General features: G+C 51.6%; 1 protein-coding gene across 2 annotated transcripts; it reads left to right on the top strand.

Moving 5' to 3' along the window:
* The first annotated feature begins 1,672 nt into the window (after window positions 1-1,672).
* Window positions 1,673-8,692, top strand: DHCR7 (7-dehydrocholesterol reductase). 2 transcript variants are annotated; one of them, XM_030950387.1, is made up of 8 exons: window positions 1,673-1,794; window positions 2,746-2,849; window positions 3,697-3,919; window positions 4,476-4,566; window positions 5,192-5,405; window positions 5,868-6,072; window positions 6,645-6,776; window positions 7,371-8,692. In XM_030950387.1, the coding sequence occupies exons 2-8, from the start codon at window positions 2,752-2,754 to the stop codon at window positions 7,833-7,835; spliced, it is 1,428 nt and encodes a 475-aa protein (XP_030806247.1). In that variant the 5' UTR covers window positions 1,673-1,794; window positions 2,746-2,751; the 3' UTR covers window positions 7,836-8,692. The 2 variants fall into 2 exon arrangements, with proteins under 2 accessions (XP_030806247.1, XP_030806248.1); XM_030950388.1 differs by having other exon boundaries at window positions 1,791-1,922.
* Window positions 8,693-16,757: the final 8,065 nt, after the last annotated feature.

The following is a 16,757-nucleotide window of genomic DNA, read 5'->3' as shown; positions in this document are numbered from 1 at the left end:
TGCCGGGCCGGGGCTGCCGGTCCCTGCTCTGGTCCCTCCTCCGGCCACTCCTCCAGGTGCCTGCTCCACCCACTCCCCCGGCCGCTCCTCTCTGTCACTTCTCCCGGCCCCTGCTCCGGCCACTCCTCCCGGTCCCTGCTCCGGCGCCCGCAGCAGCCCCTGCACCGTCAGTGCTGCAAGCACGGGCTCCATGCAGAGCCGCTGCCCACCCGCGCTGTGGCTCCTCCGGCGCCGTGCGCTGCTGCGCGCCCTTCCGCACTTTCCGCAGTTTTATCTCCCCAGAGCCCCGAATAACGGGAATGCAGTCTTAGCCCGTTTCTTAACCCTGCAACTTCTTTTAAGTGTCCCTCAAACCGAGTTCAGAGCGCGGGTGCTGAAGGTAACTGGAACAGGGTGCAACCTTCTGTGTGTTGTTCTCATTTCAGCATCGTCCCAGCAGCTCTCAGGGTGCTGACCCCAGAGAGGCTGACTTCTTCAAAGTCCAATCTCCTCTCGTATGTCCCTCATCACATATTTGGCTGCTGTGAGTCGCCTTACACGTGGAGTTTTAACTTCTTTCTGTACTAGAATCAGAATTATTTAGGTTGGAAAAGATCACTGTAAGATCCCTGAGTCCAGCCACTAATCCAGCACTACCGAGCACACCACTAAAGCATGTCCTCAAGTGCCGCATACATACAGCTTTTACCTCCAGCAGTGGTGACTCCACCACCACCCTGGGCAGTCTGTTCCAATGCCTGCCAACACTTTCCATGAAGAAACTTTTAAATCTCCGATCTAAACAAGCCTTGGCACAATTTGAGGCTATTTCCTCTTCTCTTGTTGTTTGTCATTTGGGAGAAGAGCATACAGGCTACAGCCTCCCTTCAGGGAGCTGTAGAGTGCAAGATCCCTTCCGTGAGCCTTCTTTTCTCCAGGCTGAGACCTCCATCCCCCCTCCCTCGCCCCAGATCCTGCCCCAGATCCCTTCCCTACTCTGGACACACTCCAGCAACTCAACGTCTTGGATTAAGGTGCCCAAAACTGAGCCCACAATTGAAGGTGGGGCCTCAGCAGTGCCCAGAACAGAGGGATGGTCACTGCCCTGGTCCTGCTGGCCACACTACTGCTGACACATGCCAGGATACCATTGTTCAGCAGCTCTTGGCCAGCACCCCCAGGTCTTTTTCTGCGGGACCATTGGAAACTGCGCAGAGCGCTTAATAACGACTCAAGGCGGCCCAAGTCTGGTTTAGGGGCTCCATGTTGTGACCCGAGTGCAGATGCAACCTATTTCCCTGGACACCATTCCCCCTCCATCGGTGCTCTGGGGTTTATCGGCGCGCTGGGGTTTATTCGGTGCGCTGGGGTTTTTTCGGTGCGTCGGTGCGCTGGGGTGTATCGGTGCGCCGGGGTTTTTCCGGTGCGCTGGGGTTTACCGGCGCGCTGGAGTTTATTCAGTGCGCTGGGGTTTATCGGCGGGCTGGGGTTTATCGGCGGGCTCGCTCCCGCCGGAGCGCAGGTCCCTGGGCAGGGGGCGGGGCCCGCGACCCTCGCGCTCCTCGGCCCATGGGACGAGCGCGCGCCACCAATGGGGAGCGGCGGAATGGGCGGGGCGCAGCGGGGATTGGCTGAGGCCGTGGGGCGGGGGGCGGGGGCCGGAGGGGCCGATGCCGCCTGAGGAGCCGCAGGTGCGACAGAGGCGGAGCCAGGGTGGCCGTGGAGAGTGGAGTGAAAGTGATCCCCGATCAATGATCTCCAGCCAGTGATCCCCCGTCAGTGATCCCCGGTGAGAGAGCGGCCCCGGCCCCGCAGGTGAGTGCGTTCCTTCCTTACCGTGTCTGGGATCAGGCCTGGAAGGGAGCGACGAGCCGCCTTCCCCTCACACCGCTTCTGAAAAGAACCTACGTGGGGAGGACTGAAGGAAATGGCCTAAAGGCGAGGTAATGGAGATTGTGGTTTGATGCGAGAGATTTTTTTTGTGGTCAGGCGTGGGAACAGGTTGCCCAAGAGGAGGTGGATGCAGAGTGTAGGGCCGGGCTCATTCCACAGATAATGGACTAAATGGAGAATGGATTAATGGAATAAATATCCGTCAGATAATGGATCGGGTTTGTCCTGATGAGGCACATAGAGCTGGGACGTCAGTCCATAGTGCCGATTAAAGGGTGATGATCTTTAGCATAACAAGTGTTTGATCGGAATGAAAGAAAGCGACAGCACATCATCCACAGAGAGAGTTGGGTGGTGCTGAGTAAATAATTCTCCGTTCCCTCTGATTTTTTTACTTAGATGGGATTATATCTTGTTTTCTATGGTGTAAATTACATATATGGAGCAAGGACTCTGTATCTAATTGACAAGGTCCCCTACCAATAATGTTACAGCAGTAGCAATTTCTCAAATTTAAAAAGGCAGTTAAGTTACAAAGGTTTAGGATGATGCGGTGAAACATTTTTTCCTCTTACATCTACATGTAAGTAATAAGCAATTTATTATCTATGCATCTTAAAAGAAATTTCCAGTTACTGAGAAGTTTAATGGATTACTTTGATATTGGTGTTTTGATTAGGTTTTGCTGAACGTAAGTTCATAGGGAATTACTTGGTGAAAATTTTTTGCTTCCTGTTCTCCACCCCTAAATTTTGTGTGGTCTGAAGTCTATATAATAGATTTTAGTAATTTTTATTTGTGGTTCTCTTGTAGAGGTATAAGAATTGTTGAGAACCAGCTGGAGTAATGGGATTCATATTTTCTTTCCGACAGGACATCATGGCAGCCCATCAGGAGAAAAAAATTGCTGAAGAAAGAAAACACCAAAACATGCAAAATGATACTAAAACATCTCAAGGCCAGTGGGGAAGAGCATGGTGAGAGAGGCCAATGACCCCAAGTAGTCCTTGTATTTCCAATTGCTTCATTCTTACTCTTAGAGATGCTGTATTCCTTTTAAACTTCCCTCTGTTAGCAACAGATTTTTGTGTTGCCCTGCTCTGGAAAGCTCATGGGTAATTTGCTGTAGCAACAGGTGCTGAAGAGAAGTTCTTCAGGTTTTTTAAGGCAGAGAGTTTGCCAGATGGTTTGGGTTAAAACACACTCCTCGCAAAAAAAGAAAAGCAAATCATAAAAATTGGTAAAATTTCTGGTTCTTTCAAGGAAATAAATATTTCCTGAGGTTTGGAAAACAGGCATTCTGGCATCTGCAGCTTTCCCAGCTGACAAGTCCTGCTGTAGCAAGATTTATGACTCATGTCTCAGTTCCCAAAGAGTTGGGCAAGTATAAGCAGGGCATTGTACTGCAGCTGGGAGCAGCAGCAGTGGCACAGGAAATTCAAGGTATGGCTATCCAAGGTCTGTCTTTTCCAAGTTTCCAAGCTTTGCATAATGTTCTTGGGATTCCATTATCACTTCCAGCTGAATACTCCACCAGTTAGAGCCGTGATTGCCATCAAAAAACATGAAGTCTGTAATAATAATCTGTTTTTTGGAGGGGAGATTTTATCTGATTTCTTGCTCTGATCAACTAGCATAGTTTTAGAGCAGTTTGTGGCAAAGTATGCTCCTTGCTGAGCTTTTTGTGGCTGGCTGACCCCCAGACATGTCTGTGCCCTGAGCACATTTCCAGTTTTCATCCAGTTAAGGTGCACTGAAAAAATTGTCTGATGTAACTCATCTATCTGAAACCTGGGGAGACAAATGCTCTGTTTTGGATTACAGGGAGGTGGACTGGTTTTCCTTGGCAAGCATCCTTTTCCTGCTGATGTTTGCACCACTGATTGTGTATTACTTCATCATGTCCTGTGACCAGTACCAGTGCTCTCTGACTGATCCACTCCTGGACTTGCTGACAGGGAATAAGCATCTGTCTGACATCTGGAACAGGACTCCCATGCTGACCTACAGGGCTGCTGCCATTTATTCCCTTTGGGTCACTTTCCAGGTACATTACTGAGTTATGATCTGGATGCAGTGTCTGCTTTCTCCCACAGCTGTTGGATTAATCCTTTTACACAAAGGTTGCACTGGCATTTACTCTTTGGTGTTTCACAATTTCCAAGGTGGTTTGGAATCCAAATGAAGCCTATGTACTTGGAAAATAAGCATAATGGGAATATACAGAAATATTCCTGGTGTGGCATATTCCTTAATGAGGTTTTTAAGAAAAAGCAGCCATATAACAGCAATACCCATTTGTTTTAAATTAATACACAAGAAATAAATCAAAGGACAAGGATCTGAATGTAGTTACCAACTGTCCTGCCTCCCCACCAAAAAAGGATGACAGCCTTACATGAAATACATCTTTAGAGCTGTAGAGTAGCTTAGATGTATTACTAGCCTAAAAGCACAACAGCTAAATATTGCCATTTTGGCTTACCCAATACTTACTAGAAACTTAGGAGAAATGTTATATTTGGTATTAATATGTGAGGGATAGTGTTTTGAGGGGTTTTGTCTTGTCTGTACTTACTGTGAAGACATTCTCCCTCTTTTAGGTGTTTTTGTATGTGTCCATTCCTGATTTCTGCCATAAATTTCTGCCTGGATATGTGGGAGGTGTACAAGAAGGTGCTGTCACCCCTGCTGGTAAGGTCTTCCTTGGAATACATGCACACCATGCAATCTTCTGAAATTAAAGTATTTCTGTTCTTAGAGTCTTTCATAACCCATGTGTAACCAGAGGAAACATGGACATAAACACTCTCACCTTCCTCACATGTTCAGTTCAAACAAAACTAGAAAGCAATCTAGGTCATCTTTTAGAATAAGTTATAGCATTTCTATCTCTTATAATTAACAAAACTGTTGATCTGATAGGCATCACACAAGCAATTGAAAAGTACTGGTTGATAGTTTTGGCACTTAAAATTGTCCGTGGACTATTGCTGGTATTTGACATGATAGTTTTACCTGCTCAAGCTCCATTAACCCAAGGGACTTGAACAAAATATGTGATGTGAACTGTTACTGGGAAAAGTCTAAATTCAGTTTTGTGAGGAGAAAAACTTAGCACAACAAAGCCTGATGGGTACAGCAGAGTCTAATGGAACTTTCAGAAAATTAAATACCTTTCAAGGTATTTAACTGGGCAATGAGGAGAGAGAGGTTATTTAATGAGCACTTGATTGAGCTTCTGTGTGTTCTGTGCATATTAATTAAAAGCTGTATTAATGCAGGGTCACTAACACTCCATTTTTTCTTCATATTTTAGGTGTTGTGAATAAATATGAAATAAATGGACTTCAGGCCTGGATCATTACCCATGTGCTTTGGTTTGCAAATGCTTATTGCTTCCACTTCTTCTCACCTACCATCATTTTTGACAACTGGATTCCTCTCCTGTGGTGTGCCAATATCTTGGGATATGTAGTGTCCACCTTTGCAATGATCAAAGGCTACTTTTTCCCTACCAATGCAAAAGACTGGTATGTGGATTTTAGGAGTGAGAGAATACTAGGTATCAGAGATTAAAATTGTTAAATAGAAACCAGATATATAAATTGTATGACAGAGTATTTACACTGGCACAGAGAGCTAGGCCAGTGTGTGGCAGTGATTCATTGCTTCACCAGCACCATCCCCTGTGTTTCATGCTGCACACCACGGGTCTGGCAGCCTCAGTGTCACAGATACACCCATCCTAAAAATAGTTATACTTGGAGTGTTCAGAAGTGTTACCAAGAGTAAACTCAGGCACCTCTGAAATTCTACAATTTAGGTCTATTAATGTAATACTTTGGTCGGGCCAGTTTGTGTTACCTTGTACAACGCTATATGGTTTTATGATTTTTATTATCACTACATTCTTAATCTGAATTGTGTAGGCAGAGTAGCAATTACCTGTGTTTGTATCTAACTGTGTGCATTTCTAATTTTTTTTTTTACAGCAAAATCACTGGCAACTTCTTTTATGACTACATGATGGGGATTGAATTTAACCCTCGAATAGGGAAGTGGTTTGATTTCAAGCTGTTCTTCAATGGGCGCCCTGGGATTGTGGCCTGGACTCTTATCAACCTCTCCTTTGCTGCCAAACAACAGGAGCTGTATGGTGAAGTGACAAACTCCATGATCCTTGTCAATGTCCTCCAGGTAAATTCTGAGGAGGAAATTAAGAAACAAGTTTGGAAATAAGCTAGTATGAAAAAAAGTATGGAAATAATAAGCTAGTATGAAAAAAGTTTGGAAATAAGCTAATAAGAAAAAAACTCCTTCCATGGAAATGAAACTGAGGCATTTTTCCTGGCCTGAAACAAGCTCATTCAGTGCTGGGACTTCTTTGGATTTATTCCCTGGTCTGTGTAAATGGAAGCCTGCTCAATAGAAGCTCCATCCCTCCTCTGTGACTCTAAGCTGAACAGAGATCACAGTCAGTTGTGAGTTCACTTCCCAAGTGTTTGTCCTTGAGTTGTATACTTGCCTTAGTCATCCTGTTATTGCTTTATCTGTCTAGAGAGATAGATATTGCGTATCCAGGTAGGTTGTATTTGTGTGATAGTTCTTCTTAACCAAGGTCAGAAATGTCTGGTTTTGAAGTGCTAACCTGAAAACACCAATGAATTTTGAGAACATATGACAAGGCAGCAAAGGCATTAAGCTGATGCTGTTAAACAGGGTAACTGGTGACAGTGCTCCATTATTAATGTGAAATTATTCTGTTGCAGGGTATTTATGTTCTGGACTTCTTTTGGAATGAAGCCTGGTACTTGAAAACCATTGATATCTGCCATGATCATTTTGGATGGTATTTAGGCTGGGGAGACTGTGTTTGGTTGCCTTACCTCTATACTTTGCAGGTAAAAATGTGTACACTTTGTATTTGGGCTAACAGGAGTGAAACTTTCCAGAAATATTCTTTCTAGCAGTTTAATTTGTACCTGAAATGTTTCTGTGTAGTCCCGCCATGGAGGAATTATTGCAACATTCTTTGTAACAATTCTCCTGTAGGAAGGCTTCCTGTCCCAGCATGGGTTTGACATCTTTTCCTCTCCTGCCCTTCTTTTTTGCCTGTTTCTGTCATTGACAATTGTGTCTGCATACTCTTCTAAATCCTTTCAGTTTCCTTTCTTTTTACTCCTGCTTGTTGAGGGTCTTTTGGTTAGTGGTGGTTTGTTTGGGTTTTGTTCCTTGGGTTTTTCCTTCTGTCCAGTTTGCATCCTTGCAACTTCTCTCTTCTTGTTTCATGAAGAAGTGCAATTTTGGAGACAGAGAAAGAGAGAAGGAACCTCTAGGATGCAGAGTTTTCTGAAAGTTTTGTGCAGTTTTGCTGTTGCAGTAGATTTTTCTACTCTGTTTTTCTGGTCTGTTGAGGATCACTGTAGTCAAGGAATTGGTCTGGCATGTTGAGCCTCTGTTGGAAGTAAATGGCTGATTGTTTTTGTGCTCCCCAGGGTCTGTACTTGGTTTACCATCCCGTCCAGCTGCGCACAGATTATGCCATAGGGATCTTGATGTTGGGCTTGCTGGGTTATTACATCTTCAGAATGACCAACCACCAGAAGGACCTGTTCCGTCGCACCAATGGCAACTGCAGGATCTGGGGGAAGAAGCCAGAGTACATTGAGTGCTCCTACATGTCCGTGGATGGCACCAAGTACTACAGCAAGCTGATGACCTCGGGATTCTGGGGCTGGGCACGTCATTTCAACTACACAGGAGACCTGATGGGCTCGCTGGCCTATTGCCTGGCTTGTGGCTTTGAGCATGTGCTGCCTTACTTCTACATCATTTACATGACCATCCTGCTCACCCACCGCTGCATCAGGGACGAGCACCGCTGTAGCAGCAAGTATGGGAAGGACTGGAAGTGCTACACTGCTGTAGTGCCCTACCGGCTCCTACCCGGGGTATTTTAAGGCTAAAATATGCAGGATGCAGGGGAAAGAAAAAAGAAGAAACGTGCAGGCATACCATGTTTAAAGTAACTGAAGCGAGGCACGGAACTGCCCCATTTTTTTAGAAATTATAAATTTCTAAAAAAATTGTAATTGGAATACCCCTCTGAATCACCCCATTCCCAAATTAACTTGAAGTTTAAGAAAAGATGCGTGTATTGAGACTCCTGATAAATCCCAAAGCTGGGAGGTGGCCTTACCCTTGGTGGTAGCGGGGTTCTGGAAGCAGTTTGCAGTGATTCAGGAGAGAAGAAAAGAGTTCTGTCATCTCTTTAGGAAAGAAGTTTTCTGATGCAGCTGCTTGTGGCCATCAGAACCTACAACTGAGAACAGCTGCAAAGGAAGTTTGATTGTTGATTGCTTGTCAAGACATGAACAGTGGAAATACTGAAGAAGCTGGTCTGAAATAACTGTTATAATCTAAAACAAAAGTGAAAACTGTTATAAATTAGTGCAATTTTCAGCACCTGACAATATAGAACATAACCAACTGAGTTTTATTTTGCTACTGAAACCAGACTTTGTGAAACTACTGAGCTGAGTGTCTTGGGCTGGAGTAGAGTTACTTTTTTTCCTAGTAGCTGCTATGGGCATAGTTCTGGGTTTGAGCTGAGACAATGTTGATAACACAGGTGTGTTTTCACTATTTCTGAGCAGTGTTTACACAGCATCAAAGCTTTTTTTGCATCTCCTCCACCAGGGAGTGGGCTGGGTGAGTACAAGGAGCTGGGAGGGGACACAGGCAGGAGAGCTGACCCAAGGAATATCCCAGACCATATGGTATTGTGCTCAGCACATAAAGCTGGAGGAAGAAGGAGTGGGGGATGTCAGGAGTGATGGTATTTGTGGACCGAGGCAAAGGACACGAGACGCACAAAAGACACACAAGGCACAACAGACAAGTGACACAAGTGACAGGCGCACCGGGACTGCTCTGTCCTCAGCACCTCAGCACCGTGTGTGACTTCTCCTTTACGTGGCCTAAGGGGCCACCTCTTGCATCGTGCACATCCCCGCTTCCAAAGCTGCCACTCAAAAGGCCCTCCCAGCACCTCGCTTTCATCGCCCCTAGGGGGACAGTCGCAGCCCTCCACTTATCTCCCGGACGTCCGGGGACGAGAATCCACGTCCGGTGCGAAGGAAGGCCGCCTCGCCCGCTTGGAATTTCCCGCAGTCACCGGGCTGTGCTCCCTTGCTCCGCTACAATCAGGAACACCGAACATCACTGCACAATTTTACCTAAACAGCGGCCAAAGCCCAGCAAGTCTGCTACTCGCCGTTCTCCTAAGAATGCCCGGCCCCTCGGGCCGCGCGCTACGGCCTCGCTCGGAGGCCGACGCCGTCACCACAGGGTCCGCCTGGTTTAAGAAGTGACAAGGTGATTCGGCATTGCCGAAACTTGAGGGGACCCTAGCTCCCCCTCGTTACTTCCTCGACTTACAGCAACTCCTCGGCCGTTCCTGAAGGCTCTCCAAGTGACGCCTTCAGATGGAAAAGGTCAAGGCTCCATCACAGAGCCCTGTGCTACCTCCCGAGTTCCCACGAGAGCGACGAACCGGGTCTGTTGGCCCTGTTTTTTAGTCTCAGCATAACATGCATGGACCATCTAAAACACACAAACAAGAATGGGTACTTCGAGTTGCAACAGAAACACCACTACCCCAAGTAGACAAATATATAAATTTTCAAAAACAAAACTCAAAAAAAACTCTAGCAAAAAAACCCCACCTCCCATTCATTACCACACTACCTAATGTAATAACAAAGACCCCATATCCAATCCCCTTAATAAAACCTGTAAAATCTCTGCCAAAAAATCCCTGCAACTAGAAAACTGAGCCTCTGACCAAATAAGAGGCAAAAAAACATGTCTTCTTAACTATACAATACCATTAACCTAACACATAAAACCCACAAAATTATAAAACTTCTCTGAACACCATTAGACGCTAATGTCATCACAAAATAGAAAAATCTACCTATTTCTAACATAACAAAAACATCACAAAATTTTACTGCAGTAATACCTTAAAAACCTCACTGAAAATAAAATTTCAAAATTCCATTACAACCTGAAAACTCATACATTCTAAACACGATCTTCCTCCAAAACAATATTTCTAAACCCCAAAAATCTCAAACATTTAAAATATCTACTATAGATCCAAAAATCATAAAACAATTAAACAACTGACCTCAAATATCTAAAACCATCTATAATAAATCTTCTTTAAAAGTATCCCAACAAATACCAATTACCACCTCAACAATACACCACCAGCAACACCCAGCAACTCAAAATACTGTAATTTCTATCCAAAAAATACACCATAAACTAAACACAAAAAAAATCAACAAAAGCCACTAACCCTTCAATAACCCCATTTAACCAACACACATAACCGAAACAAATAAAAATTAACTATAAAGTATCATACTTTAACTCCACCATTAAACACTGCTATACCTAAGTAATTATTTTAAAAAACCACAAAAACCAAATTAAAAGTAGTAAATAATACCAAAAAATAAACCAAGATACTATATACCACTAAAAAATGAATAAAAACCACACCTTTATGCCACTATTTATTAAACACCACTGCCATTAAATATATTTACCTGTGTCTATATCTATATGTATACATACATTTAAAATATATAAATTTGAGCATTAAACCGACGATATAAGGAAATAAAACGTCCTAAAGTGATATTATAATAGGATATCCTCTATCATCCTCACTTAAATCCTCTCTCAATTATGTTGCCGAACACGAACAACAACAGGAAAAATCCATTTTTACTTATTTTACTTCACGTCTCATGTATTAGCCAAAACGAAAAACGTGGCCAAAACTGTAATTTCTTCTTCTAAAACTACTCAACTTTACTCCGATACAAAAAACCAAACGACCACCAAAAATCCCATGCCCGAAAAGAGCCTCGCCGGTCGCCATGCGCAATTCCCTCCGCCACTTCCGCTGGATGGACGCAGCAACGAAAAAACGCACACCCGGCGGTCTCAGGACACCTGAGAAGCCACAGGCGCCGCTCCGCGGGGCGGGGAGCACCGGGAAGGCCACGCGAGCTACGGGACCGGCGGCGCTTGGAGCCTGGGGGCGGCCCCACACTCACGGACCGGCGGCGCTCGGAGCCTGGGGGCGACCCCGCACTCCCGGCACCGGATGGAGCGCGGCTCCCGGCACGCAGGGGCGGAGCCGCCCCAGAGACCCCCGCCCGGTCACCCCTGCCCGGCGGGGACGGCACCGGGCCCGGGGGCCCGGGGGCGCCCGAGCCCCGTGCCCGGAGCGGACGGAGCGGCCGGCACCGCCCGGGCCGGCAAAGCAGCAGCGCCCGCGCCGCCCCTGCCGCCCTTTGCCGGCCCCGCACGGCTCCCCTCGGCTCCGCGCGGCTCGCACCGGCGCGCCTCCGCCGCTGCCGCGCCGGCCCGGCCGCGCCAAATTCCCCGTCCGCCTCGGCAGCTGCCCAGCCCGTGCCAGCAGCGCTCCCGAGCGGGAACGTTCCGGGCCGGACCGCGGACACAAGAAGCGCCCTCAAATGCAGCGGCACAGCCCCACTGCAGCCCTGCAAACGCTGCCGGAGCTGCTGCTTCCTGCAACTGAACCCCGAAACTGACGCCGCAGGCGGGGCTTACCTGACTTGAACAAAGGGAAAGAAATGTGTTCTGCCCTTCAATTTCATCCCCTAGGAGAGCAGAAAAGAAGGGCTGCTCCTCAAATGAAAGCCTTCAACTGATGGGAAAGGGGGATTTTCACCTCAATTCAAGCCCTTGAAAAGGAGGGACACCAGGGCTGAACCCTCAATTTAAACCTAGGGATGATGAAAATGGGGTGGGCTGCCTTCGAATCAAACCCATAATACCACAACAATACTTTTCCCATTCCCCTTAAAAGAGAACGCAGGGATTCCCTGCCACCCCTGGGATACCCCTAACAGCCTGCAAAAGGCAGGTTTTCCTTCAATCAACACCCTTAAAAACACAAGGGAAGGGGGATCCCCTCAGTTCAAACACAGACAATAATAGAAGAGTAGCTGCTTCTCTCTGCTTCATTTCTTTTGTCTTCATAAACTCCATTTTTGTTCCTGGGGGCACCGGGGAGGGACTGACAAGATGAAATTGAAAAGGGAAAGGACAAAAGTCCCCGCTCCAAATCCACACGGGCTCACCTGTTCGGCTGCTGCTTCCCGGCACAAAGATTCGTCCCTCGGCACCTCCTTTAAGCGATGTTCCGCGTTTCCACAGCGCGTATCCAGGTGTTGCCCCAGACGCTGGGAGAAGCTCTCGCAGTCCTTCCATGAGACAGCCCCGGGAGCCCCCCATAAACCCCTCTACTCAGCAGCCGCATGCAAAAGGGAGCTGAGGCAAACCACCTAAAATAGCCCCTGGCAGAATCCCTCATCATCCTCAAAGCCCATACAGTCTTACATGGACAGAAGTAAGAGTCGAGAAGCACTCTTCTCCATGTGCGGACGAGTGTCCAGATTATTGGCTTGGGACAGGACACCACCAAATAGAAAAGAGGCAAAACCGCCCCTGCAGTGGGGATTTTATACCTGAGGAGGGGGGCGGGGAAAGAGGACTGTGGCCAATGGGATAACATTGGGGAGGGGTGAGGGGAGGGGTATCCATGGGACAGACCACCAGGTGTGTAGAAAGGGGTGCATGGGGGAGAGACCATGTGATGAGAAAGGGGGAATAATCTACATGACATACCATACTCGGTACAACCTTCCCATCACCCAGTGCAAAACAACTACTAAATAAATTATTTAGAGCAATACAACACCGTCACATTTGTTCTTTCTTTGCTTTCATTTGGCAGTCTGGATGACAAATGGGTGAAGAAGTAAAAGAGAAAAAACCATGACTGTTTGCCTTGTTCGGCCCCTACAATGCTAAGCTAAGGGATTTTCCTCTGGCATACAATGCGCAAGGTGAGTGATGTCCTGTAACAGACAGTTCCATTGTTGAGACAGCAACAGAGAGTATTGCAGGGCATGATGAAAACAGTGGTTTTAAATACATTAATGGTAAAGAAAGCCCATTGTAGAAATAACATTGAAATAACATTGTCCCCTTCCAGGATACGGATGGTCCCCTCCCAGACAAGGCAAAGGTGTTTAAGGTGCATTCGTTGCCTCTGCCTTCGACGCTCATCCCTCCCTTGCCAGTGGAAAGCATTGCACTGGTGTACCAAGGGACACTGCAAAGTCCTTGAAGAGGGCGAGCCCGGCTCAGCAGAAACCAGAGCACCCCTGTTTGGGGCACAGCATTCCTTCCCATCCAAACCCAACGCGTGCCAGCTATTGGGAAGAAAGACACCAAATCCCAGTCCAAGCTAGAGCAGTGGGAGCACAAGGAGTGCTCCTTGGCAAATCCCGATTTATTTAGAGCAGAGGCGCAGCAGAAGTCAGCGAGCTGCTAACAAGAAACTCTTCCTGCCCTCCACAGCCACTTCAGGAGAGCTCCCCAGAGACGCAGGAACTTCAACTCCCTTTGTTCTCTGGAGGCTCTATCTTCTCAGGCACACAGTAGTAGGTGCTTCCAGCCGGGAGCAAACATCCCGGGAGCCGTGGGCGTGACGCTGCTGGCACCAGCGCTCTTCCAGGTGCGCCCCTGGCTCCAGGGAACGCTGCCTTGCCACAGGCTGGGCTCCCGTTCTCCCTGGCAGCAGCTTTCTCTGGCCGTGTCCATCTTCAGCCACGAGCCGGTTCCGCTGCTCCCGGAGGCGGGCTGGGCTCTGAGGTCACAGAGGGGCTGAGCGCTGGCGTGAGGCAGGGCTGTGATGTGCCAGGGCTGTGCCGGCCGCAGCACTGTGACATCACCGCGCTGGCGCTGCATATAAGCCGGGCCAGGGCCCGCGGTCGCCAGTGCAGTCGCGATGGGACGTGCCGGAGCCACGAGTGACGGCGGCGTCCTGCTGACGGTGCTTGTCCTACTGCTGGCCGCTGGGGCTGTCTGGTGGGCCCTTGGCCACCGGCAGCCACCGAGCCGGCGGGCACGGACAGCGCGGAGGAGAGAGCGCCCCGGGGTCCGGCCCAGAGGCTCACGGAGGAACCGGGGAGCCCCTGTGGCTCCCAGGTCCCCCAGGCCTCGGGCCGCTCGGCGCAAGCGGCCACGTGCTCCCGCCAGGCCCCTGGGCAGGCCCTGCAGCTGCGGCCCCTGCGTGGCAGTGGCCCGGGAGCTGCAGCAGCTGATGCGCCTGCTCTGGGATGCCAAGGGGACACGTGCGCCGCTCTACTCGGGGATGTGGCAGGCGCTGTGGAAACAGCTGGAGGAGCTGGTGAAGCGAGGCCGCCTGCCCTGCTGTGGCCCGTCCAGCTCCTCCCAAAGCCTCCATCCCCTCCAGAGGCTGCTCCCAGCAAGATTCTCCATCGCTGGGAGAGCCTCAAGGCCTGCAAGGATGGCACAGCAGGGGAGAGCCATCCATGCAGGAGCCTCAGGCTGTCAGAGACCCTGCATCCTGCCAGGAGCCTCTGCTATCTCTGACAGCCTCCATCCCTCGCAGAGGCTCAGTGAGACCTGTCAGCCTGCAGAAGGTGCAGAGCCCGTGGACAGGTCTCCCAGCTCCCTTGGACTCACGGACTTCAACACCGCGGGCGCACCCCTGACCCCTGACGTGGCCGGGGAAAGCCCAGAAGTCCAAACGGGAGCCCAGCCCGATCCAGGGGAGCCTTCTCGGGAGAAGCTGGCCGAGCAGCAAGCGTCCTGGAGCCAGCAGCGGGCATCCCACAGCTGCCAGGACGCCGTGCCGCTTGTGCCAGCTGGCGACAGCCCGAGCCTGGTGGTGGAGACGAGCCTGGAGACACCAAGGAGGCTCCTCCATCCCCAGGAAGCTGTGCCAAGGCAGCCCTCGATTGCCACGAAGGGCTCTCCAGTAGCAGGTGAGATCTCCTGAGGAGCTGTCTGAGGCTCCCCCGGGGCTCTTAGGGGCGCGGCCAGGCCAGGCCAGGGCCCCTGGGAGCAGCCTAGCCGCTGGCTCTTTCCAGTGCCTCTGATGGCACGGCTTCAGAAAGCCCTGCTTGGTTTGCAGCTGCTCCTGGCACCCCCCTGGGCGAAGAAGCCTCGGGCTGCAGCCCCGGCCGTCGCCAAGAGCAGAGTCCAGCCCACGAGGCCGGGGACAGCGACGGTGCCGCCGTGCCGCGCTGCCGCGGGGCTCCTGCAGCCGCCTGTGCGCGCTGCCCGGGCCCGGCTCTGCCGCTCGCCAGCCCGTCGGCTGCGGGGCAGTGGCCGCTGCCCGGCGCGCAGCAGGGAGCAGGTGAGAGCGGCGCGGCCCGCGGGGCCCGGCCCGCTGCACTGGCGGGCACTGGGGGGGTTCCTGGGCGCGGGGCTGATGGCTCGCTCTCGGCCTTTTGCAGGGCAAAAGAGGGAGCTGCAGGAGCTGTACCAGCTGGGCCCGCAGCTGGGCAGCGGTGGCTCGGCACCGTTTTTCTCGGGCATCCGCCTGTCCGACGGGAGCCCGGTGAGTGGCCGCGACGGCCGGGAGTGGGACGAGGGGCAGCGGTGGGGAGGGGCAGGGCCGGAGCTCAGCCCTCCTCTCTCCATGGCTTGCAGGTGGCCATCAAACGCGTGGCCCGGGAGAGCATCCTGCAGTGGGTCGAGCTGGTGAGTGAGCGGGGCCGGCGGGACAGAGCGGGCGGGGGCGGGCAGGGAGGATCCCGGGGCGCCGACTGGCAGCGGCAGGCGGGGGATGGCGGGGGCAGCGGGCGTGGCCTCAGCGTGCGAGCCGCAGCATCGCGGGCCCGGCCGTGCCAAACAGCGGCGGCGGCGGGGCCGGGCAGGGGCACCGCCCAAGCATCCCCGGGGCGGGAGGAAGCCCAAGCACCAGGGAGGCTGCGCAAGGGGGCGCCGGGGCATCCCAGGCAGGGTGCAGCGCAGCAGCCCCAGGGCAGCAGCATCAGGCTTGCCGGAGGCACTGATTTTCTCCTCCTCACAGCCCGACGGCACCCGCGTGCCCATGGAGATCGTGCTGATGGAGAAGGTGCGCTCTGGCTGCTACAACATCATCCAGCTCCTCGACTGGTTCGAGCTGCCTGACAGCTTCGTGCTGGTGATGGAGCGGCCGGAGGCATGGCAGGATCTCCTGCAGTTCCTGCAGGAGCATGGGTTGCTGAGCGAGGAGGCGGCGCGCTGGCTTTTCGTCCAGGTGCTGGAGGCCGTGCGGCACTGCACCGCCTGCGGCGTCCTGCACCGGGACATCAAGCCGGAGAACCTCCTCGTGGACCCGGAGAGCGGCGACCTGAAGCTCATCGACTTCGGTTGCGGCACCTTCCTCCAGGAGCGGGCCTACACGCGGTTTGCTGGTGAGCCCACGGCCCGGGCCCTGCTCCCAGTGCCAGGCACTGCAGGGCCCCACTCCCTCCCGGGCTGCGGGCTGCGGCCTTCAGCCGGCTGCCCTTTGGCCGGGGCCAGACGCCGTGCCCCGGGAGCCGGCTGCCGGCCCTGCCCACAGAGGGGGGCGGCAAAAGCCGGCTCCGGGCCTCCCGGCTGGGCAGGCCCGCAAGGGCTCGGGCCGCTTCGCTGGGCTTCTCTGCCGCGCAGAATGGTTCCTTGGCTTCGGCCAGATGGCTGGGGGACGCGGGGTGGCCTCGGGGGGGAAGCTGTGGCCGCGGGTGCAGCCCCCGCCTCAGCCAGGAGCCTGGCGCTGGGCTCTGCAAGGCAGCAGCCAGCACCTGGACAGCGCCGCCCGTGTCCCCCAGGAATGCACGCCTACAGCCCGCCCGAGTGGATCTGGCTTGGCTGCTACCACGGCCATGCGGCCACCGTCTGGTCCCTGGGCGTGCTGCTCTACGTCATGGTGTGCGGGAGCCTCCCCTTCGAGGACGACCATGCCATCGTGCTGGGGCAGCTCTTCTTCT

Source organism: Camarhynchus parvulus, chromosome 5 (genome assembly GCF_901933205.1).
Source record: "Camarhynchus parvulus chromosome 5, STF_HiC, whole genome shotgun sequence".
Lineage (NCBI taxonomy): Eukaryota > Metazoa > Chordata > Aves > Passeriformes > Thraupidae > Camarhynchus > Camarhynchus parvulus.
The sequence above is the reverse complement of the archived record's forward strand: the minus strand, read 5'-3'. Positions and strand labels throughout refer to the sequence as shown.